Below are 26,168 nucleotides of genomic sequence, written 5' to 3' on the forward strand. Positions count from 1 at the left end.
TTGAATGAATGAGTTACCTCGTTACTTATTGGCGAGGTAGAGAATAGCGTCAGTTACATCTCCTCCAGTGAGTCTAAGCGCTCGGATTGCATCGTTACGATTCACACCGAGCTTGGAGACAACGCGATCAATGTGCAATGGTTCCAACCCTTCCTCGCTCTCCGCCGCTTCACCGATGGCTTGAAATACCGCCCTCTCTCTAACGAACGCCATCGCGTTACTCTCATTCACAAGTTTTCCTTTGTGCACCAGTTTTAGTTTCTCGGCTGGAATACGGATGGTTGCGCAGATGTGTGATAACATTTGCTGACTGTCCCAGTCCATGTTCATTTGAATGGAATGTTTGCCTTGCTGGGATTTGACGATAATCTTACATGTTCTCTCAGGTTTTACTGGGCTAAGTTCTTTTGTAGGACTGTCATTGTTTGAAGGCCCTGGAAGCCTACTCTGTTTTTCTTGTTGATGGTCTGCAGAGTCTGTTTGGCGTACAGCATTTTCTAGGGTTGTAGACAGTGAATGGCAGTCAGTTTTCTCCTCGGCCACGTCATTTGTGAGAGTTTGGGAAGGCGACGTGACTGGCGGAGTTGACTCCTTATGTTTGCAAACCGCCTTGTGCAGGGCCCAATCTTTTATTTGGCATTCTCTTGAGCTAAAAGAAAAAGGAAAAAAAACAAAGTAATTAGTACATTATTAGCAGTAATCCTAGAGAAATCAGTCTCCATAAAATTTACTTTGTATGCAAGCTTGCTCCAAACTCTTGGCAACAAAATACAAAGAAGAACATTTGTTTGGGGTTGAACAAAGAAATCGACGACCTCAGGATTAATGTGCCGGCATGGCACTCTACCAACTGAGCTATCTTGCCCTATGTTGATGGTCTCCCTAATTTGTCAATATCTTTGTGCGGAATTTTTTTACAAATCTGTATAATATGCACTGGTATTACTTCTAGAAACTAGGCTCCCCCAGCTTCTAAGATTTCTAGAAGTACACTGGTCATGCTGTAGGCCTATCATGTTTCAGAACATACAAGATCTGGGACAGGGGTAACAGAGAGAAAGATTTCCCTATCCTGCCACCACTTTTCCCCTCATTTTTAGTTTTACCAAAACAAATATCCCATTTGAGTAAATTAGATACCACTAAGTTATCTCCTTTTTTCAAAATTTTGTCAATATCGATCGTACTAGCACGACTAATAATGACAACATTTCTAAAAAAAGGAGTACAGTGCCCCATCAGTCACTGGGTCTAGTTTAGTTATTCATACATGTCAATAATAAGGGAATCAATGTGTGGTGAAGAGGTTTTCAATTGGTTTAATCCAAACGAGGCCTGGTTCTCGACTCGGTAAATTATCAAGAACCAGGCCTCGGCGGGTTTAAACCACAAGTTGTAAACCGATTCAACGCACTTTGACTCCCATTCATTCATTAATACCTTTTCGGTCAAAAAACATCAACACTTTTTGGTCAAAAAGTAAAATAAATGCAAAAACAACTATGGAGAAAGGAAATCCTTCCTCCATGCAACAACCTATATATATATAGAAGAAGTGTAATTGAGAAAGACCCCAAGGAAAGGGGTACCTAGGGGTTCCTCATTACCTGAGGTATTATGTGTGACATGTCAAAAACAATGCCAAAACAAAAGTATACTTTTGTTTTGGCATTGTTTTTGACATGTCACACATAATACCTCTTGCTCAAATTAAATTCTAACTCAACAGCTGTGTTACAATACAAAACAGCATACAAACCAGTAAAAAGAACACCGGCAGCGAGTGCACACTTTCATAATTCTTTCTCCTTTGCCACAAACAGCGCAGTTTACTTCTGACTTGTTTATGTTTGTTTCTGAAATGTTTGAGTTTGGTCCTGGTGGGGCTGCCATCTTGCTCACTGTCTTCAGCAAAAAATAATGTGCCTTTCGAATTCGCCGCTCCCCCTTCCTCCTTACGCACTGATCAATCACTGTCGCTGTGCACCAGTTAAAATCTTTCCAACAAGAGAGGGCGGTACATAATGTAAATAAACAGTAGCACGATTTCGGAGGACATGAAGGAATGATCGAATGCCAAAAAATAGAATTTCCAATTGTTCAGGATCTGTTGTGTTTGGTTTCGGTGGAGTGTATTGTCATGCGTGCCTACATACAGGTAAGTTTAAGGGCTTGTGAGATCTGTTTCTTGGGAATCCGTTTCTTGTACTTGAAGTTGTAGATATGATCATGTTCAATTTGTTGGATTGGAGTTGAAATTGAACAGAAGTGAGAGAGAGAGGGGGAGAGAGAGTGACAGTCAAACAGCTGAGCTGAGCAAGCAGAAAATTTAACAATATTATACAAAAACAATTTTAACAATTCTGACATGGTGTTGGGCGTGATCCTTGGCTACACGGCAGTTGAGTTAGCGGTTGTATCTAACAAACTACAAAGTAACAAAGACTAACAAAAAATAGGGAGACTGCCAAACATAAGGGCTAGACGGATGCGCAGATGGTGGAGTGTCAAAGTGTTAATTGGGAGGTCGTTGGTTCAAATCCCGCCTTCGACCCAAGTTCTAGTTTTACGCAAACTGCTTTCAGCAGAAGTCCTTTTTAATCAATCATGTTAAATTTACTTTTGCTACTACATGTACACAGATATAATCAAGAATAACGAAAAAGCACAGAATTGAGGGCGTACGCTTTTACGCACAATGACCAATAACGACCGACAAACACTACACGGATTGGTCACTCTCGCAGCAAACCAACATCCATCCAAGACAGCCGTCATTTTTGATGATGGGTCAAAGGTCATCAGCAGGGTAATGTATAGCAAGCTGCAGGAGGGAGCAGGAAGGATTAAGCGGATGCTGTGCAGTGCGGGATGCAGTGATGGTCAGATGATTGGCTTGTATTACCAGACTTCAATATCATTACCATCTTGTATACTTGGGTGAGCATTCAGGAAAAGCACTTTCAGGCCTCGAAAAAACACACAACACTCACAGCAATTGCCATGGTGCCCTGTTAACATTTTACTCATGAGTCATAGAAGTACGTGCCCCTTAGCGGAGGAAAATTGCTGCGCCCCTTCAAAAGCAAAGTTAATTTCATATCAAAAGGTCGCGTTTTGAGATTATCACTGAATAATCCCTTTTACACAGTTTGAGAAGTATCATCTTTTACATATTCAAAATTTGTGGGGAAAAAAGTGATATACCTTTTTCCATAAACTGTAGTTCGTCAAAGTAAAGTGCTTCTCAAAAGCTGCTGCACTTCTCATAAAGACCCTGGAAACTATTGGTAATTGTCAAAGACCAGTCTTCTCACTTGGTGTATCTCACAAATGCATTAAATAACAAACCTGTGAAAATTTGAGCTCGATTGGTCGTCGGAGTAGCGAGATAACTCTGAAAGAAAACACCCTTGTCACACGAAGTTGTGTGCTTTCAAATGCTTGATTTCGAGACCTCAAATTCTAAATCTGAGGTCTCGAAATCAAATTCGTGGAAAATTACTTCTTCCTCGAAAACTACCGTTTCTCACAATGTTCTAAACTAGCAACCTCTCCCCATTACTCGTTACCAAGTGAGGTTTTATGCTAATAATTATTTTGAGTAATTACCAATAGTGTCCACTGCCTTTAAACACTGTTAATCTGTTGAAACTGTTTTCGTTGTGTTTTATTTTGTGTAGAATACTTGATAAAGGGTCATCCTTTGCTCCTATTGACCCAAGAGCACCAAGTGACATCAATGAATATTTCATCTCTACACTGGACCTGTCCTGGATGCTGCTGCCAGAGGCCTTGGAGGAGGTTTGTTGTTTTGTTTTTAAACTAAATTTGTAGTGTTTCAAAATATGGAATTGATTTTGGAAGCAGAATTTAGATACTTAGCCTATACAGTGTAACTGGAATAATTTGAAAGTTTATCGAAAAGTCATTATAGGAAGAAATTAATGACGGACATTTTAGAGGTGTGCCAAGTTTTTTTGTGTTTTTTTTGGTTTAAATTTGTACATATTTTTGCAGAAATACTTTTGTTTCACTTTCATATGCTCTTTTCCCTGTGTTTCAAATCACAGACATTCCTGGAGAATCACGGCAAGGCATTTAAAGCTCATTCATTGGGGGATCCTCTGAGCTTGAATGGCGTCTGCTTCCGGTTGTTCAAACTATTGGCCAATCAGAGGCCTTCTGACTCTAGTTTGAGCGAATCAGCTCATCTTGCCTACGCCATGCATACATCTGGTACAACTGGCAAGCCCAAGATTGTGCGTGTACCTCACCAGTGTATCGTGCCAAACATCCAAGATCTCAGGTCAGTTTTGGGTGACTCCTGAGAAATTTAAACTTTGAAAGTTTCAAAAGGAATAATATTACTCTATACAAACCGTACCTGGTAAGTAGATACACACATGGTGTTACCGCAAACCAAATATAAATTGAACAATATTTTGCACTAACAACATCAATTTTGCTGAAAGAATACCACAGCTGTCAGACAATTGTTCCAGCATAGACACAAACAATGTTTTGTCTGTGCGCCATCTGCACTAGTAGTACTGTCGGTGCACTGGAGGAAGTTGGACATGTGTGTGCATACATTATTGTGAAATTTGATGGGCTGTGTGGTGTGAGATCTGGGTACTATAAGCATCTACTTTTAGCATAAATGGGGATCGTGCAATTTACAAGATTTCTCTAGCTCAAGATAACATCGTACATGAATCATATGTTTATAGCAACACAAAATCCATACAGGTAAACTGATCTGTAATGTTATTTTATGAGTTGTCTTTAGTCAAAGTGTACAATATTATAATCTCTGTATTGCAGTAATACTTTGGGCATCAGCGAAGATGACATCATTTTCATGGCTTCCCCGTTGACCTTTGACCCAAGCATTGTGGAGATGTTTATGGCGCTATCAAAAGGTGCAACACTTGTTATGGTTCCTGATGTCATTAAGGTGGTGCCTAGGAGGCTTCTTGAGGTTCTAACCAGGAATCGAGTATCTGTTCTTCAGGTGAAGTTGGGGTACTAGTTTGGGTAGGGGAGTCACATAACTACAAGGTGTGGCTCCAAACAATTTTAAAAAAGACGAACAAGTCATGCACTCATGAAATAAATGAACAATGATTGAAACACTTCCAATTTTCTATGTACAGCAGTTAGTTTGATTTATTTAAGAAATTCTTCTTCAAACACTATTACATAAATGTTCATTAGTCTTTGGCTTTTTAAATACAATGAAAGAAAAGACACCCTTGTTGCACAATTTGTGCGCTTTCAGATTCAGGCCTTAAGTTTTTTATTATTTGAGTGAGAAATTACCTCTTTCTCAAACAACTTCAAAGGGAGGCGATTCTCACAATGTTTTATACTATCAATAGCACTTTTCAAGTAATTTTTTATGCTAACAATTATTTTGAGTAATTACCAATAGTGTCCAGTGCATTTTATGGTGCATGATGTGGGATGACAATGGATCAACACATGGGGTCATACAAATTCTGCTGTATTTCCAACACAAATAAAATTTTATCTGATTTTTAAGGATCATTATTTCTCTGTTCAGGCCACTCCGACTCTCATCAGCAGATTTGGTCAGGACGTTTTGTGTCAGACTCTCTTATCTGCAGCAACACCTCTCCGCATTCTAGCGTTCGGTGGAGAATCCTGCCCTACAATGGCTCAAATCAACCACATGAGGGCAGCAGACAACAACACTGCGTTTTACAACCTGTACGGTATCACGGAAGTGTCCAGCTGGGCTACATGTCATCGGATTGATGTAGAGAGCGGAACAGAGAAGGAATCTCATAAAAGGTTAGGATGGGAAAAGTGATGATCTCATCAAGATTCATATCGATGTGTCAGTGCAAAATTTTGTATGGCGATTTTGAAAAAAATATTTCATGAAAATTCTCTGCCAGCCCGCAGCCTAAAAGCCAAGGTTTTCAATCAAATCACAGGCTAAATAATAATTTTGATGTCGGTTTAGCGTCAGAAGGGAAAGTGACTCTGTAAATGTTTAAATGGTTTGGGTACTTTTTGTGTTGATAACCCAATCAACAAATCCACAAATTCTGACATATCGATTGTAAATAAATACTTTATACAAGAAAATCAACAAAATTTTTAACCCAAGGATTTAAACCAACACTCTGCTGCTGACAACACCAGAGCTTGTGTCCAGTGAACTAAAAACACTCGCCCAAGTCACGCCACAATTGCAAAATGATCAAGTTTGAACCTTTGTGTATTTGTATTCAGTATTCCATTAGGAAAACCCCTGCTTGCTACTACGCTAGAGGTAAGAGACATGAATGACCAACCAATCACACAAGGACAGGGACAACTTTATATCGGTAAGTGCTCCTTATGAAATCTCTATGGTGTCCAGCGACCAAATTGAGGAAATCACAACAAAATATCGTTAATGAAGCACAGCTGAATCGATGGGATTATTGTAACACAACGTCAAGAGTTTTAGGTTGCTTGGCAATATTACTCTGGCTAACTCCTAGCTATTGTGTATTGCTGTTAAAGTTGTTGGAGGGTGCCAGCCCAAAGTGTAAGAAAAACCACCTCTGTTGCAAAGAATAGTGTGCTTACATTTGACTGAGATGAAGCCCTTAGATTAAATTTCTTTCTGAAAAAAATCCCTTTCTCTAAAACTACTTCAATATGAAACTATCTCATTATCTTTACCAAGTTAGTTATAAGGTCGACCTCCCTTTAATGATTAGTGCAATAGTGCTGACACCTTTTTAAAGCAAAATCTTCATTAATCATCAGACGAGGTGTCGACATGAAAAAAATTGAAAAACAAATCTGGTGATCTATTTTTAACAGTGTTTGTCTGAAAAAAAAGGAATTATTTATGCCCGAGTTTCAAACAATTCTCTACCCTTTACAAAAATGAAAGTACCCTCATTACTCCAGGAGGGGATACCAGAGTGTGCCTGCTTGATGGGGAGAATTGGACTGTACCATTGGACAAGAGGGTGATGAGGCCATCGGGCGATTGGGTCAGCATCACAGATAGAGGATTGGTGTTTATTGGTCGCCTGGATGACCAAGTGAAACGGCATGGGAAGAGAGTCAGTCTCTCGCAGATAAAAAAGGTAAAAAAGAACTAAACAGTTGTATGTTGACAAACTTAAAAACCCAAGAACCATACATTGTACATGCAGAGATTGTCAAAGGCCGCCATCTGCACCTTGAGTGACCCACTATACATCGTATACACAAAATAAAAAATCTGTAGAAATGTATGCTTGATTAAATTATTCCTTGAAAAGCAGTGCCATAAGATAAGTTTTTAAAAGAAGAGATTTGAAATTTGTGATACAAAGACAAGATCTAAGATGAAGTGGTAGACCTGTCACACCAGGAGTGTCGAGACTTGGTTTCAATGAGGGGAAGCATGGTACTGCATCAAAGATTCCTTGATGGAGTGTAAACTTGAAGAAATTCTGAGATTTACTGGGGAGCCTGAAAAGGTTTTAACGCCAAATTTGTTGCAATTTGTTTCTGATCCAAGAGAGTGGAAATCCTTCAAGGCGTAGAGTCCTGTGAGGTCATCCACACATCTCAAGACAAGCTTCTTCTTTTCTGTGTCATGTCCAAGACCCAACTCTCATCAGCTGCCATCTTAGATGAAGAATCCCTTAGAGACATCCTGGCTAACGTTCTCCTGTCTCACTGTCGCCCTGACCGGTGGTATTCCCTGGAGACCCTTCCGTTGACACTTCATGGAAAGGTGGATGCGAGGGCGCTGTTGCAACACGCCAAGGAGGTGGATGAATGTGGCTGGGCGTCACGGGAGTGGAGGGAAGGTGGTCAGATGCAAAGAGAAACTTTGGCTGCCTTGTGGATGGTATGCAAAATCAAAATGAGATTCCTGATTTAAAATGGGCGTTTTTGTTTTCAAAGAAGTTTTTCTTCATGGAGGTTTTAAATTCAAACAAATCCTTCCTGCTTTTTCAAAAGTATGTAAACCTGTTTTTTGTTGTTGAACTATTCTCCCAAATTCCGAAAATCTTCTCCGCGGTAGTAGAATATAAAGCAAGGCAGTTCTCTAAAGAACAAAATCTACCTGGCATACTTGGTTTACACACATGGTGTTACCACAAACCAATATGTATCAAACTTTGTTACTATTAACATTGTTTCTAATCTTCCACTAGAATGCTTTATCATCATCAACCGAACCATCAGACACTGACTTCTTCATTCAACACGGCGGAGGAGACTCCTTCCGAGCTGTTCAGCTAACAGATGCAGTGGAATCACAGACAAGAATATCTCTCCCTGAGCTACTAGATGTCATTGTACATGAAACATTCGCTCATGTCCTGGAACACATACAGATAAATGAATCTGAGGCGACCCACCGTCTTAAGGATGGATCTGATCTTGATAGCTCTGCTAAAGAACAAGAAGTTGATGTTGTTGGACAGCAAGATGTTGTGCTGGAAGACAGTCTTCTTGGGAATGGTTTTGGAAATAAAGATGAGCAAAGGATATTAATGAATTGTGGGATTTCAGAAATAATCCCAACTATTAAAGAACAAGAAGTTGATGCTGTAGGACAGCAAGATGTTATGCAGGAAGACAGGCTTCTGGCGAGTGGTGTTGAAAATAAAGATGAGCAAAGGATGTTAACGCCTGGTGGGATTCCAGAAATAATCCCAACTATTAAAGCAGCAACCTATACTGAAAGTACATGTACTCGGCTTTATGCTGAATCAAAGGATAGAGAGCTGGAGTTAGATTATCAGCAGGTTCCAAAGAGGAGAAAAATTTCTTGTAAAAGAGAGAGATTTCTTGTAAAAACTGAGACGAAGAATGAAAACAGTCTAGCATTGTATGATAATTCTTCTGCACTGGAGTCAACTGTTAGAGATTCAGCGCTTGTCCGGGAAGCGTTTGGCCCAAGTGGGATTATGAAATTGGAAGAAAGACAGAAGGCAATTGAAAAGCATGTGTCGTCGAAAAAGGAAATGATTTTGATGAATCAAGATGCAGATGAAGTGGATAATGACGCAAAGGGAATAAAGAACCACAGATTAATGCAGAATAGTGATTATCATGTGTCGCCCCCGAAAAGAATAAATAATTTAGTATCAGCTTGGACACGGAAAGAAGCTGTTTCAGAATCGGATGTTTGTTCCTCCACGGCTGCCGAACAGAAATCAATTCACGACAGGATTAAACTCAACATATCTGATGATGACATTTGCACTTCTTCAACTTGCCACTTATCCCAGAATACATGCCACGATATACCCCGATCTAGCCGTGTTTCATACGCTGTAAGAAGGTGCTCTCAGTGGATGAGAGATACAGAGTTTGTTTCAGGAAATATCTGTGGAGAGAAGAAGGAGGCCACGTCAAACTGTCAACCGCCGCAGCTGATACAAAGATGGAGGTATGACACAGGAAAGTGTGTGGATGCATCTCCTTTAGTGGTTCTTACTACACGGTGAGGACGTGTTTAATTTTTATATTCTTCTTTCAGTTTGACCGAAGTGTGATTTAGAGGCAGAGATAAGAGACATAGATTAGTTCTTGTCAATGTAATGTTTGATATTTAATGGCATAATTCGTCACCGCTTTTACAAAGAGCAACATAATCTTTAAATGACAAATTCTTGATTACTACAGGAAGGAGACTTTATCTCAATAATTGCATTTTGCGGTTTCACAAAGACCCACAGGAGGCAAAGGAAAGAACAAAAGATGTCTCCACAGTAATTACAAACTAGAATGAGTATTCACAATTTGTAGAAAAAATTTTCAACGTTTTAAGTTCAAGCCCTGAAATTTTAGCCATTTTTTGTTTTCTGTTTAGGTTAAACACAGTTGTCTATATTGGTTCACACTCCCACAAGTTTGCAGGAGTTACCATGACAACAGGGAGAGCATTATGGGTAACGGAGTTGGGTGATAGAATAGAGTCGTCTGCCTGCCTGTCTACCTCAGGAAGTAAAATTATTGTTGGTAAGCCAGCCTGAATATAATTATCTCTTTTTTTGTTGTGCTAATTATAATCTTTTTATATGTACACACAACTGTACCCTGTCTTTCAAAGATAAGGGTTTTTATGTCTGTGGTAACACCATGTAGCAAATCTATGTATATACACATGGTGTTACTGCCAACCGAATGAACACAAAGTTAATGCAAATCAATAAACACACCCACACTCCAATTTGTTTTTTTCATTTTCAGGTTGCTATGACAACAATCTGTACACTCTTGATTCTGAATCTGGGAAAGTCCTTTGGAAATTCAAAAGTGACGGACCAATCAAAAGCTCTCCAGTAGCTGACCGTTGCTCATCTCTTGTTTATGTTGGATCGCATGACAAGCATCTGTATGCCTTAGATGTTGAGGTAAAGTTACATAACTGATATTGAAACTCTTTAAAGGCAGTGGACACTATTGGTAGTTGCTCAAAACAATTATTAGCATAAAACCTATCGTGGTGCCGAGTAATGGGGGGAGGTTGATGGTATAAAACATTGTGAGAAACGGCTCCCTATGAAGTGACGGAGTTTTCGAGAAATTTTCCACGAATTTGATTTCAAGACCTCAGATTTAGAACTTGAGGTCTCGAAATCAACCATCTAAACGTACACAAACTTCGTGTGACAAGGGTGTTTTTTTCTTTCATTATTATCTCGCAACTTCAATGACCGATCGAGCTCAAATTTTCACAGGTTTGTTGTTTTATGCATATGTTGAGATACACCAACTGTGAAGGCTAGTCTTTGACAATTACCCAAATTGTTCAGTACCTTTAAAGGGTTTGGGTACCGGTACAGTTTGTTTGACACAAAACACAATGTCCACAGATTTACATTAAACTTACACAGTTTGAAGATAATGATATTTGAAAGCTTCTCTTGAAATATTACTCGCTGAGGTGCTGTAGTTTTTGAGAAATGAGTGGAGCAATGTCATGACAAAAAGTTTTTTTGTCTCAAAAGACAAACATTATTTTAGCACGCACTATTTTTCCTTCATGGTACAACATATTTAGGCGACTCTCCAAAATTTGTAATTGTAATTTGCTCTGTAATTTTCAAAAACTTGACGACTATGAAGCTGAATTTTCTACAGGTAACATATATATACATACATGTTCACTCACAGTGAGTAGGGATTCATGTCATTGCCAACAACTTTTTTGTAAAATTGTCTGCTTGTATGAATTGTAGAATATGTTTTTTTTTTCTTCAGGATTATAGCTGCAAATGGCGTGTGCATTGTGGAGGAGGGTCTGTATTCTCATCACCTACTATCCACTACCAATCCTCAACTGTGTATGTAGCAACACTCGCTGGCAGCTTAGTAGCCATCGATAAGGTATGTCAAGATCGTTTTTAAGATTGCTCTTCTCGTTTTTAAATGCTTTAACAAAACTACACCTCATTATATTACTTTACTGTCACATTACACTCCTCCACAATTTCTTCGGTTCACACTTGACATCACTCGCTTGAATGTTCCCCGAGCAAACAAAGTTTTAGGTCAGAAGGCTTTCAGTGTGGCTGGGCCAATGATTTGGAACAATCTCCCAACTGCCATTAGGGAATCTAATACTCTAACTGCTTTTCGTAAAGTCCTCTTAAAAGACTTACCTTTTTCTTTCCGTCTTTTTGTTAATTTCTTTCTAGTGCGCTATGATCTTGATGGAATAGCGCCTTATTAATTTTAATTGTTGTTGTTTGACTTATGACATCAGAAAAGAATGTGACATTATAATATATTGACCCAATTCACCTGACGTCATCATCAGAATATTCTTGGATGCGCCATTTTGGTGGTCAATGTCACGGTGCGTTATTCAGTGAAGTGCGCATTTTAAGTGACGCGGCGTTTACACGCAAACCTATTGGCCACCAAAATGGTGAGCGTGGCCCCAGTCGACGCGTGTGATGTGCGTGCAAGGGGTCAATAGATTCCTTGCTTATGACCTCGCAACATTTATAAGAATCTCTCAAAACTCATTTGTTTAATTTGTCACTCAAATGTTTTGCTTATTCTGTACAATCCTTTTTGCCTATTTTGTGTTACTGTTTTGTGTTTTAAGCGTTATACTTTCTATTGTTAGAGGACTTTAAATGCATTGTATTATTAGTATTACAAGCTCAAACAGCGCCTTAATTGAGATAAAAAGAAGACCACTTAGTGGCTGAGAGTTGTCCGTGTTGTGTACAAGTTTTTAGAATGTAATTCTATAAATATCTCCCTGATTGTTGTTCAAAATTTGCCTGATTATTAAAACTTTGTCCTCATTATTTTGACTGTACATGTTATTCTAAATATCTCACTGATTGTTGTTCAAATTGGCCCTGCAGCACACAGGGCTGGAGAGATGGACCTTCAGTTGTGGTAAACCGATCTTCTCTTCACCCTCAGTGTCTAGGGACAGTGTGGTATTCGGAAGTGTGAACGGCATCCTATATTGCGTTGATCACGATGGCAAACAGGTAAAGAACTATGGTTTATAATCGGGGTGTCGTGACCAAGTGGTTTAGGGCGGTGGACTCTGTAGTTTTTGAGTTCTGTAACTTACTGAATCCTTAATAAGCTCTGTACACTCGGTACTTTTCACAAGTTCTGTATTAAAAAAAACCCACAGGAAAACCACTCGCAATGCAAAGATCCTTGGTTCTAATCCAACCAAGTGATTTGCATGTGTATTTTTTTCACAGAATGCAAAAATAAACATATAAAATCTAATTTAATATAATCAAAGTAAAGTACATGCTACCTTTTCGACACATTTTTACAAAAAAGGAATATCTCACTTGAGTAAATTAAAGGAAAACTTTCTGTATCCAGCGACCAGTTTTCCACTCATTTTTACTATAAGGAATGTATCATTTGAGTAATTTAGATACTATTTTACTTCATAATGTAGTTCAAGTGGTGGCAGGATACGAAAACTTTTCCGATAATTTGTTGTTTTGTCAATTTTATTTTAGCTCTGGAGCTTCTCAACGAATGCACCAATTTTCTCCTCACCTTGTGTTTCACCATCGACCACAGACGACCCTCTGTCGCCGACACTCCATGTGCCCCATAAATCCATCCTTCATTCGGCTCAAGATGCCTGCATTGTCTTTGGTTCACATGACCACTATGTTTACTGTGTGTGTCTCACAACAGGGAAGTTACAATGGTGGCACAGGATGCCATCTACAGTATATGCTTCACCATTCATCTTTAGGAATCATAGACTCTCCAATCGAAGAATGTCCATGAACCATCACACATGCTCTAAAGAATCGGCTCAAAGTGACTGTACAGTGCATCCGTGTCTGGAGTATTTGGAGACCAAGAAAGCAGCAAATTCTGGAGAGCTGTCCAAGAAAATACCACCCCATCTACCCACTGCATCCAATGGCTGCATGGCTCGTTTGTTTGTGGCTGTTTGCTCCACTGAGGGGTCAGTCATGATATTTGACCTGAGGTCAGGAGAGGTCATTGCTTCCTGTCAACTACCTGGTGAAGTCTTTTCATCCCCGGTGGTTGTTGGCGATTATTTGGTCGTCGGCTGCAGGGATGATTATGTGTATTGCTTGGAGATCAGTTGATCAAATACAACCGATTTGTAGGTCAAATTAGTCAGAAATATATTGGCTTTGGAGCTGGAAGAAGCATCAACTTTGGGTGGGCAGCCGATCGCATGTGTCTGGAGTAATGACTTACCGATCGACTAGAGAACTGGAGGAACCTTATTTGTTTTTACCCTTGCACGAATGTGCATTAAGCACTTTATACTCGGAACTTTCTCCCAAGTTCTGTGAAAAAGAAATCCACTCGGGTGGGATTCGAACAATGAACTTTGCATTGCAAGCCCTACGTGTATGTTGGCGGTCTCCCTGCGATGCAGATGTCTTTCTACTAGACCACCGAGCTAGCCCTGTGACTAGAGGCAGTTTGAATCCTTTGTGTTAGCAGCGAGTACCGCAATGATTTAATTGACGTTAGTTTTGCATCGGGGATAAAGAATAAAATTTGTTTTTAATCTTACTGTATACTCGGTACTTTTCCCCCGAGTGGATAAACCTTACCTCAACATATGCACAGACAACTTGCCTGAATAAAGACAACATATGCACAAACTGTATCGTTGTTAGCCAATGTGAGGTTTTATTTTATCATAAAAAATCCAAAAATATACATAACCACATTCTGTACACAAATATTAGAAATATCGTTTTGTTTTCTTCTTTCTATCAGAGTATTAAAATATTGATCTGTGGTTTAAAGGAAGGCAGATTCGCTGTTCATTGAATACAACTTGTTCATTATCTCTAAAACTAATATGAATTCCAGAAACTACTGAATACAATGTGATTGAATTGTAGTAATGCCAATTTCTATATATACAGTATGTTTGTTAGTTGCTGAAATGAATATTGTGGTCTAGTTTCTAGAGTACATCAGTTTGATGAGTTAATTATATGATACTGTGTCATAGGTACCTGCCTATTTCCGTCAGTATTTTAAAACAGCTTGCATAATATAAAAGCAATTTAAGATGCTGCTTTAGAAGAATTTACTCCGATTCTAAGCAAATACTACAGAGGCAGGAAGGCGCATGATGGGGAACTGAAACTCTATTTAATGCTGGAATGTAAAATATGAATGAGTGCCATTTCAGCAAGCAAATTGTTTGCTATATCATCGATAGCAATGGTAATTGTCTGCACAGAGCCTTTGTTGCAACACAGAGTTGCATACTAAAATGACGTCCAGTTCAGATTTCTGCCAGAGTTCCCCATTTTGCACCTTCGACATTTTATTATCTTTGATTCCAAGATGGAAAGCAGAACAGAAGTAGCAGAATTGCCATGCACAAATCAGATTAACAAAACACAATTCCACCGAACAGCCGATGACAATGCAGTGTTCTAAAAAATATTTGTAAAAATAAGAAACAATGTGTTTTTCACCCATAATTTCAATTTGGTAAGAGTACAATCCGAACATCTGCAGCCCTTTTGAAAAGATGGACAAAAATTCACACATCAATGGAATACAGTAATCAAACATCATATTTTGTGTGTGAAATCATGTGGGATGCTGGTGGAATACAAGGGCTTAAATCCCTTGGTCAGCCCTTGTATTTAAAAGACCATGTAACCTTTGTTTACACAAACAGTAACCCAGTACATTCCATGGCATTTCATGGCAGTCAATATACTACACTGGTCATTAGGGGTTTGTACATTTTGTGCCATAATTTCCACATCAATTCAAGAGTTATTATAACAACACAGACATGCAACTTTCTAATTGCATAAAAAGAGGAAATGGCTGATCTCACTTAAGTTTTGTAGTGTTTTACACTGTTTTGAAAACAAAAGTTGATAAAAACCACACAGTCCAACCTCCATAAAATCTTAGATTTAATGTTCCCTTCCATTGAGATGTGTACAAAATCGAGCCTGCATGAAGTCCAAGCTCTGTGGCTCTTGTGGCACAGGTCAATTGGTCTATAAGATTTGTCCGAGGGCCAAATGCCATGCCTGGATTAAGAATATCTTTCATGAATACATAAAAATACATCAGAGTTCTATCTAAATAGACTCACTCGGCAGACTACAAATATACTATTTCAATAGATTTTTGCCAGGCTGCAACCATCTTGTCTGGTTCCCTATGGCGCATCACATTAATGAATACCGATAGTCATTGTACCAAACAGGACACAGCTTTCTGGCTCTTCAATCCTCTGTTTGGCTACACAGGAGAGAATCAAAATGGCCGCAGCACCTTGATAAATATTTGACAAAGAGTTGCCAAAAAACCTGTCTATATTAGAAGCGCTACATTTTATTTTTAAAGTACGCACCTTAGCCCTTAATGTTTTTTCTTGTCAAAGTATAAAATATTTATCATAATCTCAAACAAGCTGCTCATCAAAACTGACTGATACAAAAATTTATTTCATATAAACATGGAAGAAATATTGTAATACTATAGGTTACGTTTTGAGGATATTATTTGTTTAGTCTTCTTGGAATTTTTATGTTTACCTTCAAAGTTCAACGACAAGCCTGGTACTTCATAGAGGCAACAAAGGCGATTGCCTCCATGCCCCCCTGTTCATTGCCTTTGTGCCTTTGAAATGCTCCAGTAGAAATTAACAATTTCCCTTTACCAAGGAGAATATGCCTTGGTGCCCTTGCCCTTTCAAAAACAAACCATACAGGTCTGCAATGAACACACTCACTTTATGAAAGCAAATTTAAATTTTGTACACAACATTTCAATACACATTTCAAAACTGAGTTTTTCCCCCCAGATTCCCGCTACCACCTGAGTACATTTTGTACTTCACACTTTTCAGTCCTAAACCACAACTAAAAAACCTTACATGATTACAAAACAAACAGCATTATAGATACATTTCTAAGCCTCATTTTTATGCAAATTTACTTTTTATATAAACAAATTTAAAAGGGTAGCAGTTTATCAACACAACTTGACTAGAAAGTTATTCACGAGTACAAGAATGGAAAAGACCATTAAAATCCCTGTTGTGGTATTGATGTTTTTTAAATAATGCTGTGGGTTGACAACAATATAATGTGACCTCCAAATATTCCTTTTTCCTAAAAAATGACAGTGAGGTAAATTATGGAAAATGCAAGTGGAAAACTGTTAATATTTGAATGATACAAGATTAGGTTGTTTTAATAAAAATATTTTCTGCTAGAAAAGGGAAAAGTAAATAATTTTGACAAACACCAACAAAAAAGCACTTCCTTGCATGAAATTACACATTTTTGGGTGTAAATTTATCCTTGAGTACCAAAACAAAAATGGGGAAAAGTAGCCCAACACAAAAGCCCCAAGTTGGTACATAACTGATAAGCAGCACAAAAAAAAATTTAAATAACAAGCAGAAGCGTAAAATATTAGTCAGGAATTTTTCTTCTGCCCCTCGCTTAGCCTATGGATACTACACTTACAAAACTTGTGTAGCAGTTCGCCACTAGCTCTTCAAGCAGAGAGTGATGATTGGAAGTTTAGAGCTACAATACTGAGACAAGATTAACATGTCATCAAAAAATGTCTTTTCAACCATTTGGATGGTTAAAATATAACACCGGTGAAAACAATTCTTGATGTGCTTTGGTCAAATGAACATCTCGTCAGACTTCGGTGAATTCGAATCCTGCATAAAATGAAAGTATAAAATACAATAATGTAAAAGAAAATAATGTAATACAAAAAGCAATGATAAGAAAACATTTTAGACAGTTTGCCGATTTAATAGAGAGGTTTCGCAAGTGTACGGATACACAACCAAATACTGATACGTCGACACTCTGTGTGTTCACGTGACCCGTATCCGCGACCATCGTGTTTTGCATACACATTAGCAACGGATACGTGAGCTCATACACGTTGTAGAAAAACGGATACTGTTTTGCAGTCTTTTAGCCTTCTTTTTATCCCAGATCAAAAACATTTCCCACGGAAATGCTTTCACTTGTATCGTGCTTGATATAGACAGAATTTTTTAAATCATTTGCAAGCAAAACGATGAGAAAATGCAGTGTATAAAACACGGGGTCTCTGCGGGTCATGTTTGTCAGAAAAACACTCATGATAAATGCGAGCGCACTCAAGTGAAACATACCTATAGTTTGGGAAAACAAAGTCCAACAAGCTGCTGACGTGAATGGATACGGTTATCATATCCGTATCTGTGTATCAGCACGCTTGCGAAACCTCTCTAATAAGACATTTACACCACTCATAATGCAGGAGCCTCTATGTGCAATATAAAACAATGAAAAAATATACTAAAAGCAATTGTTACAAAAGAAAGATTCAAACAAATGAGTCTTTAAAAGACCCAGGAAAATCTGAAGAGAGGCAGCTTGGTGAATATGAATAGATTAATCCATAACAAAGGTGCAATTAAGTAGAAGGCTCTTTGACCATTGAATTAAGTAGAAAAGGTAGTTTGAGTTAGTACTTACCCGCATCATTACTGTAGCAGTTTTGGCAGTGGAGTTTGGAAGCTCGTATTCGGACATCTGTTCCCTGGCTGCCGTTTCCGAGACGTATGTTGCAAACACAGCACTATAATGGTGTAGGACAGGCAAAGAGACTTCAGTTAACAATACTTCAATATAAAACAATACATTGGAATTTATATTGTCCGGGGCTTTAATAGCATGTCAGTTTAGTAAGCAATTTTTCTTTTGCTTAGCAGAATATGAAGTTAAGCATTTCCTCACAAAATTATGATTAAATCTTAATCAATTAGATACCAATAACCTTCAAAACTTTCCTTTGTTAATATCTGTTAGGAAAGCCTTACGTAACTCAGGAAAAACTAGTAACAGGCATGTACAATTAAGTATATGGAACTGTACAAATGGTAAAACTTTCTTTCAATTTGTTAACCAAAGAGGCACAAATCTTTTGTTTTTCTTCAACCCAAATGGAATTTCACACTTGGATTTCATCTTACAGGGCTGTCTTTGAACATATTAACTTTAATTGTATATACAACGTATATTAACTTTGCGTTGTATAACAGAGGTTACAAATTGGCTGGTTGAAAGTGGTGATTTTTTTTTCAAACTGACAAGTTTTCAAGAAACATTCTGCATTGGCTTGTAATTCTTTTTGTAAAGGCAAAATAAAGGCTTGCTGTGTAGGGTTTAAACGCCTACTTCTCTTGCCTCTACATTTTCTTACTTTTTTCTTAGAGGTTGCCGAGACAGCATTTCTGCATGAAATTTGTTTGCAGGAAGATTGGTTCGAGAACAAACTATTATTCATGTTCAAAATTACTGACAATCACACAATTTGTATGAGCGGCTATTAAAAAATATGTAACTGGATTGCCCCAAATCTGTCGTTCTTGATAAAACCATTTTTATATGAAAAATACGTGTTAATTTTTTGTTTTTGGTAACACAATTGATATGGATCATTTGGTCAGCAAATGGTTGGCAAAACCCAGAGCTGTGTTGCCAAAAAAGACAGTCAGCTTATGGCATCTTTTCTTCCCCTCCAAAACCTTATCATGTTCAAAAATACACAAACCACCACCAGCATGTCTCTTTATTCCTGTCAGGATGTTAACACCAACCAAATCTCACCAACATTCCACACCCACTCTCCAAAGCACCAACAAATATTGTCTTCCAAAAACACAGCTAAGCATTAATCCCACTGCTAAGCAAGGGAGTTAAATCCATTCAACAAGATTATTTGCCAACATGCAAGCAGGAATTATTTTTTAAAGATGGTCGTTTGCTTTGAGCGGTCACAGATACAAGAAGCAAGTCACATCTTGTGTACTTTTTGAATCTCAAGATATCAACGATGCATCTGATGGTGAATCCTGTGCTTTCATTTTGGGATTTTCAACTTAAGTCCCGGCATTGTTAACTATTTTGTCTTGGGAAAGTTATTTTGATTGGGTTTTCACTGGATACTTCTATCAGATAATTTCTGATTGTTTATTAATTTGGGCACCTCTGATAAACAGTGTTTCACTGAGGGGTCTCCCCAGCTACACAATGTTAATAAGAATCAAATAATAATTTTGTTGATTTAAAAATGCCCATCTGGTCAGCTGTTGAAGAAAGACATTTTGTTCCAAAGTTCAAAAGACAACTTTTATCTTGGAAGAGTTCATTTGATATTTTTTTCACTTCAATCAGTAAATTTTTGGTTGTTCTTAAACGTTGTCATTATGTTCATATCTGGTCAGCTGTTGAAAGGACAATTTGTTCTAGACACGCAACTAGCAGAGTGGCAAAATAAGTACAACAATTTAGCTATAGGATCATCACATTTCTAGGAAAGATTGACACTTTCAGCTTTATGACAAATAAGTTTGAGAATCAGACTGTTTGGATTTTGTGAACAACCAGAGCATTTTCTCTGCACGAGACAAACAGATCTTCCTTGAAGGGAACTTCCTTCATCACTATTTCGTCTACGTTTGTTAGGCAACGCTTTCTATCCCACTGGTTAGATAAAAAGAGCTTATAACTGGTACCCACCCTGAAACACTCAATGTGGTAATGCAGGCCCAACGACTCAATAATCATGGCAGCCCCTCGCCCTAGGGTTTTGGCACAGTTGCTGCATGTGACTTTGCCACTGACTGAACGACCAGGTGCAGGCTTTTTGCTAGGTTGCTGAAAGGCGGAGCTACGACCAGGGGGGCCAAGCTGAGGCTGCTGAGGGTAGAAGGGGTTGGGGTAAAAAGGGAACGGGGTAGGGATTATAGAGGGAGGAGGGGGGTGGGGTGTGAAGAATCAGGCGGCGATGATAGATTGAGAGAAAGTTCGGATAAAATAGACCAGGAAAGATAGGTAACAGGAGGGAAGGGATAGGTGGTAGGTAACAGGGGAGAAGGGGTTGGTAACGGGGAGAGGGGATAGTCCAAAAGTGTAGTGACAGATTAGATGGAAGCAATGACAGGTAGTGGTTTGAGTCAAGATCAAGAGAAAAAGATACATGTAGGAAGCGAGATTGGAAAGACGATTTTAGAAAGCAGAAGAAATTGGTGAAGATAAGAAAGCAATGAACAGAGCAAAATTGGAAAAGATAAGGAATTCGGGGGATTCGGAGGGGAAACAAGAAGGGTGCAATAAAAAACAAAACAGGAAAAAGTTAATTAAACAACAACCCGTATTATAGGCTCCGTCATAAAAACCATCCCACAAAAGCGGGATCCAATGGATCATGAATTATTCAGCAGCAACTACCAAATGGCTCTTGAATTATTCATGAGCTGAGTACCTGCTTGGGTCATCTTCATGACCTGATGGTTGGTCCTCCTGTGCCTGCTTCTGGGCTGCTCTACTTAGCAAGGTCTGTTGAGTTTGTAGGTCAACAGTGTTATAGGTCAAACAAGTAAGACTTTAAGGTTGTAGTTCAACAGTGTTATAGGTCAAACAAGTGAGACTTTAAGTTTGTAGTTCAACAGTGTTTTAGGTCAAAAAATTGGGACTTTAAGGGAAGGTATAGACCTTGTGAACTTTGTTTACAATAAGTGTGACCTTGTACATTCTTTCGGTATTATGGCAGGCACAATACTACACAGGTCCTATGAGAAATTTGACATTTTGTGTCATAATTTCCACACAAATCAAAGAATTTTGAAAGTAAAAGCTGGACAATTTTTGGGATGTGCCCCCTTTCATCATATCAAAAGTTGATAAGAATTAGACAGTGCAATCTCCATAAAATATAAGATTTTATGTTTTCTTCCATTAGGCTGTGTACAAATCCTGCCCGCAGGAAGTCCAGGCTTGGTGACTCTTTTGTAAACATGTGATGTCACAGGTGGTCACATCGTCTATACATTTAAATTGTGGAAATTTCAAAAGGTCATGTTTTTAGATACATGTATTGCCGACTAATCTCAAGTAAATATGTCAACACAGGATGAGCAATCCGAAACTAACATACAATATCTGAGACACTTTTCCGGTTCAAATTTTGGAGGATAAAAACTGATATATTTCCATGAATCATAATACTAAAAGCCATTATACACTTTCGGTAAACAGTATTGTCCAAGTCCCACACTTCGTGTATCACAACTTATATATAAAATAACAAACCTGTGAAAATTTAGGCTCAATCGGTCATCGGAGTCGGGAGAAAATAACGGGAAAACCCACTCTTGTTTCCGCATGTTTCTCCGTGTCATTACATGTGTTTCAAATAAATCCGTAATTCTCGCTATCGAGAATTTATATTGTTTAATGTTTTCTCAAAAAGTAAAGCATTTCATGGAACAATATTTCAAGAGAAGTCTTTCACCATTACCTTCTGTAAACCCTGTAAGTTATTTGTAAGTCTGTGAACTTTTTTTTTTTTACTGTACCGAAAGTGTATAATGGCTTTAAAGTAGATGTCTCTTGTAATGCTTTAAACTAGCAAAAGTTGTTGTACATGTACATCTAACCAAGTAAGTTATTATTGAAATTATTTTAAAGAGTGTTTAGGGTTTACCATTCCCCTTCCCCCCCCCACCCCCTCCCCACTGAGGACTTCTATGCATATAATATCTCAAAACAATTTTTTAGTTCCACAGCTTTGGAAGCAAACTAAAAGTAAGAACAAAACACTTTCTTGAGTCAAAAATTATTATCTTTTAGTGTCTTTAAGTCATAGCCAAAGACAATATCGACAGACTGTTTTTGCAGTTTTTCGCTTGGATTGTAAAGTTTTATCGAAATGCTTTCTTATTGTGAATAACCCAATCATTCAGCCAACCAACTAAGGAATCATCTCAAAAACTTACTTGCAAGAAATTGTCTGGCATGCGATCGCTATTCCGATCCGAGGGCACTGGTGGCGGCGTGTGTGATTCACTCCTGACCACGTCTGGAACTCGGTTTCCCATATCTGGCATCGATCGACGATTCTGGGTCTTCTTCTTGCGCTCTGCTTCCACCTCCGGTGCCCTCAGCCTTCGCTGGACACCTTGGAAATTTGGCGGGACATCGACGGCCACCTCTCGGAAACCCTGATTTGTGGTCTCCTTCCTGGGTTGGGGTTTTGGCTGCTGCCGACTGGGAGGTATCGCTGGTTCTTGGATCATGGCAGGTTTGTCCGAGCGGCGTAAGGGTGCTACATGGTCTGGGGCATGGCTCTTTTTCTCAAGAACAGGTTCCAAGTCTAGGTCCTTCCTTTGAATCGGACCGGTGTGGGATTCCACTGGCTCTTGAAGGCGCATTGTTCCATTCTTCTCCGCTAAGCGACGTCTCTCGGCTTCTTCGACAAGCCAGTGTTGGGATCCCATCTTGCCATCTTTTGAAGAACAGTAAACAGTGTCACAGTGAAGTACAATCAATTATCATTATCTTAATAATTGGGTCTCAGAATTCACTGCAATAACCTATCAAAAGTTTGTATATACTCAGCGCCTTGAGTACCTTGTTGGTAGATATGTGCGCTATGTTCGACTTCTATATTATTATTATTATTATTATTATTATTATTATTATTATTATTATTATTATTATTATTATTATTATTATTATTATTATTATTATTATTATTATTATTATTATTATTATTATTATTATTAAAAAGTACATTAACAGCCAAACATTAAATGGGTAAGCTGCCTTCTTTTCACGTTTATCTTTAATCATGTTACTCAGGATGCTCATTTTATTTCAGAGTACTCAACCAGTCTCTCATGCTTGATTCATAGCTCAAAGAAAGCTCAAGGTTCTTTTATTTTTGTGATTATATGCAGCCATGTTACTTCATGATATCCATCAGTCATTTCATTTAAAACAAAGTTTAAAGACTGCAACTAAGTTTTAAGACGCCTCCAAACATTGGATAGATAACATACATGCTTCTGATACAGGGAATAGCCGAGTTTGTTAGTAGTGTAATCACAATTTATTTGTTCAACATATTTGTTGAATTTGTAAAGTTTCTTTGTCCTTAAGACCAATAGCAACCAAAAGACGAGCAGATTTCGTTTATACTGTTCGATACGTCAAGACCAAACCAGCTCTTTTCAGAGCCAACACTCCCTCAAAAGAGATTTGACACATGGTTGTACCCGCAAGTCTACTATTCACATTTATATTTATAGTTACTCCAATAGCAACCAGTTTTCTGCTAGTCTTACCTTTGTATTGTGACAGATAGGCTTGTCCAGGTACTTGGAAGTTCTCCGCTGGTGCGTTCTTTGGAGGAGGGGCACTGAACACATCTTTGTTCTCCTGACTGACAATTATCTCTTTCTCCACCACTGAGTTGTCATAATCCTGCAACTTGTTCTCTTTCTCAAGGACCTCCGACTCCATCTCTGGTTTGTTGTAGGGTATCTCTTCTGACATTGGCTTTGTGCTTTCCTTAGGCTGCTTGAAAGCTGCTGACTGTGTCATCAGGCGCTCCTTCTCTTTCTGTAGTTGGCGTCTTTCTCTCTCTTGCTGCTCCTCCATCAAGATGCGCTCCTGTCGCAGCCTTTCTTGCTCCGCTCTGAGTTGATCGAGCCTCTCCAGCTCGAGGCGCTCCCTCTCGTCTTGTTTTGCCTTCTCTCGCTGAAGTTCCTCCCACTCTTGGCGAAGCTTCTCTCTCTCCTCTTTCCGGATGCGTTCAATCTCTTCGTCTCGCAATCGAGCAAACCTTTCTGTTTCCTTTTGCTCATGCTCCCTTGCCATCCTTGCTTCTTCTTCCTGTTTTCGTCTCAGCCTCTCAGCCTTCTCCTTCTCCTGTAGTCTGTTGATCTCCAGCCTCCTCGCTTCTGCTTCTTGGTCCTGTCGCTCAATCTCCCGCTGCTGCCACTCTTCATTCTCTAGTCGTCGCTGTTCTTCCTCCTCGGCTCTTTTCTCCTCTTCCAGTCTCCTCTTGTCCTCTTGCTCTTTCATCCTCCTCTCTTCTTCTCTCTTCATCCTTTCAGCAGCCATCTTGCGTTGTTCCTCCTCGTCGTCTAACCGCTCCCTTTCTGCCTCTTCCCGCTCTAGTCTAGCCCGCTCCAGAAACTCCTGCTCCTTCTTTGTCCTCTCTTTCCTCTCCTCCTCCAACCGTTGCCTCTCTTCAGCAGCCTGTTCTTGAAGAAGCCTTTGCTTCTCCAGGAGATGCTGGTGTTCCTCCATCTTCTTCTTACGCTCTTCCGCTTCTGCCCTCTCCAGATCTTTTTCCTGCTGCTCTTTGAGTCTCCTCTGCTCTTGCTCGTACTGCTCCTGACGTATCCGATCCTGCTCAGCATGCCATCGCTCCAATCTCTTCTTCTCCTCCTCCACGTTGAATGCCTTCCGAGATGATAGAGATGCTGGCTGTTTGGCTTCTTGTCTCGGTATCTCTGTAGACTCTTCTGCTTCTTGGTTTATTGGGGGTGGAACAGTCTCTTCAGACGAGGCACTCAGAGCAGTAATTGGACTTGACTGTCCGCTTCGATCATTCTGGTCTTTTTCATCATCTGAAACAAGTCACAACAAAAAATTATGTTAACATTTAAAACTATAGAAAGTAATAACATTTAAGAATAACAAGTATGCTTAGCTTTACTTCTCTTAAACACAAAAGTCTATCTTTCTTAATTCCGGAAATTTAGAGCTATAGAAAGTAATAATTAAAACAATAATTACAGATGTTATAGCTCTACTTCACTTTAAACACAGAAATCTGTCTTTCCAAATTCTGCAAATGTCTCAGTAAGAAATCTATTTGATAATCAAGAAGCCTTCCTTCAGACTCAGTGAAGGTGCTGTTTCAGCCTACGGCATCATTGTGTTCGAAGGGTCTCAACCTTTTTTTTTTTTTTAGGAATAAACCCAAGTTCATACTTTCTTCAAATGCAAGGTAAATTTCATGTCGCCAATTTGCGGGGAAAAACAATTTACTCAAGCAAAAACTCTTGCAAAAAATTCATAACGAAATACAGAGTTGTGGCACTTAACTCGCTTTACTTAAGCATTCAAATGAAGTGTGAACCAAGCTTAAGGTGTTAAAAATTTAATAGTTGTGTAAATGCTTTTAATGACACTGAACATTATTGGTAATTACTCAAAATAATTGTTTGCATAAAATTTATGCGGTAACAAGCAACAGAGAGCTGTTGAAAGTATAAAACATTGTGAGAAACGGCTCCCTCTGAAGTAACATAGTTTCAAAAACTCACTCAAATAATAAAAGACTTCAGCTGAAGCCTTTTATGATGCATCTGAAAGCACACACAGTAATGCAACAGGGGTGTTTTTTTCTTCATTATTCTCTTGCAACTTTGATCAGCAATTTTCACAGATTTGTTTTTTTTTATGCATCTTGTTAAGAAGTGAGAATATTGGTCTTTGACAATTACCAGACGTGTCCAATGCCTTTAAAACTACAAAGTTTTTAAATCTTTAAAACATAAATTACCTGTGTTTAGCTACGGTTAGGGTAGTTAGAACCTAGTTCATGCATAAGTGGTGTGAGATGATGAATATTATTGTATTAGTGTTGTAGATGATCAGAATAGGATGGTGGTTTTCAATACAGTGTTATCATTTTGATAGTATAATTTGGGCGGCGCAAGATCAAACCTCATCAATTACCATAAAAACTTAGCTTTCTCAACATGCAAAGTAAGAACATTGTTTGAGACACATTTTGGGGTTAAACAAAAGACATAAGTACAG

At 38.7% G+C, this 26,168-nt stretch overlaps 3 protein-coding genes across 9 annotated transcripts in view; 1 reads left to right on the forward strand and 2 right to left on the reverse strand.

The window, feature by feature from the left end:
* Positions 1-21: 21 nt before the first annotated feature.
* Positions 22-1,976, reverse strand: LOC139935769 (uncharacterized). The gene is made up of 2 exons (XM_071930344.1): positions 1,760-1,976; positions 22-649 (listed from the first exon to the last, which is right to left on the reverse strand). Exons 1-2 carry the CDS (start codon positions 1,891-1,893, stop codon positions 22-24), a joined length of 762 nt encoding a protein of 253 aa, XP_071786445.1. The 5' UTR covers positions 1,894-1,976.
* A 53-nt stretch (positions 1,977-2,029) lies between these two features.
* Positions 2,030-14,044, forward strand: LOC139935766 (beta-alanine-activating enzyme-like). The gene is made up of 15 exons (XM_071930338.1): positions 2,030-2,158; positions 2,643-2,940; positions 3,684-3,804; positions 4,074-4,309; positions 4,828-5,017; positions 5,570-5,820; positions 6,268-6,362; positions 6,940-7,121; positions 7,541-7,876; positions 8,187-9,484; positions 9,854-10,002; positions 10,234-10,397; positions 11,248-11,373; positions 12,369-12,500; positions 12,999-14,044. Exons 2-15 carry the CDS (start codon positions 2,699-2,701, stop codon positions 13,608-13,610), a joined length of 4,134 nt encoding a protein of 1,377 aa, XP_071786439.1. The 5' UTR covers positions 2,030-2,158; positions 2,643-2,698; the 3' UTR covers positions 13,611-14,044.
* Positions 14,045-14,146: 102 nt separating this feature from the next.
* The window catches only part of LOC139936479 (uncharacterized), a 74,670-nt gene continuing 62,648 nt past the window's right edge, over positions 14,147-26,168 (reverse strand). For 5 of the 7 annotated variants that reach the window (XM_071931300.1, XM_071931297.1, XM_071931303.1 and 2 more), the window contains 5 exons: positions 23,675-24,967; positions 22,325-22,833; positions 20,067-20,246; positions 18,021-18,123; positions 14,147-17,206 (listed from right to left, as the gene is read on the reverse strand). In XM_071931300.1, the coding sequence (XP_071787401.1) occupies positions 17,184-17,206; positions 18,021-18,123; positions 20,067-20,246; positions 22,325-22,833; positions 23,675-24,967 (2,108 nt within the window). In that variant the 3' untranslated portion in view covers positions 14,147-17,183. Of the gene's footprint in view, positions 17,207-18,020; positions 18,124-20,066; positions 20,247-20,811; positions 20,886-22,324; positions 22,834-23,674; positions 24,968-26,168 lie in introns of all 7 variants that reach the window. The other 2 variants (XM_071931302.1, XM_071931299.1) reach the window with 2 other exon arrangements.

The sequence above is a fragment of the Asterias amurensis genome, chromosome 4, assembly GCF_032118995.1.
Source record: "Asterias amurensis chromosome 4, ASM3211899v1".
NCBI lineage: Eukaryota > Metazoa > Echinodermata > Asteroidea > Forcipulatida > Asteriidae > Asterias > Asterias amurensis.

Bases quoted from the DNA above. Each gene is read 5' to 3' on its own strand.
- LOC139935769 (XM_071930344.1), bottom strand. From the start codon at position 1,893: ATGGCAGCCCCACCAGGACCAAACTCAAACATTTCAGAAACAAACATA. The intron at 650-1,759 runs GTTTGTATGCTG...TTTTTCTTTTAG, and splicing joins TGCCGGTGTTCTTTTTACTG to CTCAAGAGAATGCCAAATAA.
- LOC139935766 (XM_071930338.1), top strand. From the start codon at position 2,699: ATGACCAATAACGACCGACAAACACTACACGGATTGGTCACTCTCGCA. The intron at 5,018-5,569 runs GTGAAGTTGGGG...TTCTCTGTTCAG, and splicing joins ATCGAGTATCTGTTCTTCAG to GCCACTCCGACTCTCATCAG. The intron at 7,877-8,186 runs GTATGCAAAATC...ATCTTCCACTAG, and splicing joins CTTTGGCTGCCTTGTGGATG to AATGCTTTATCATCATCAAC.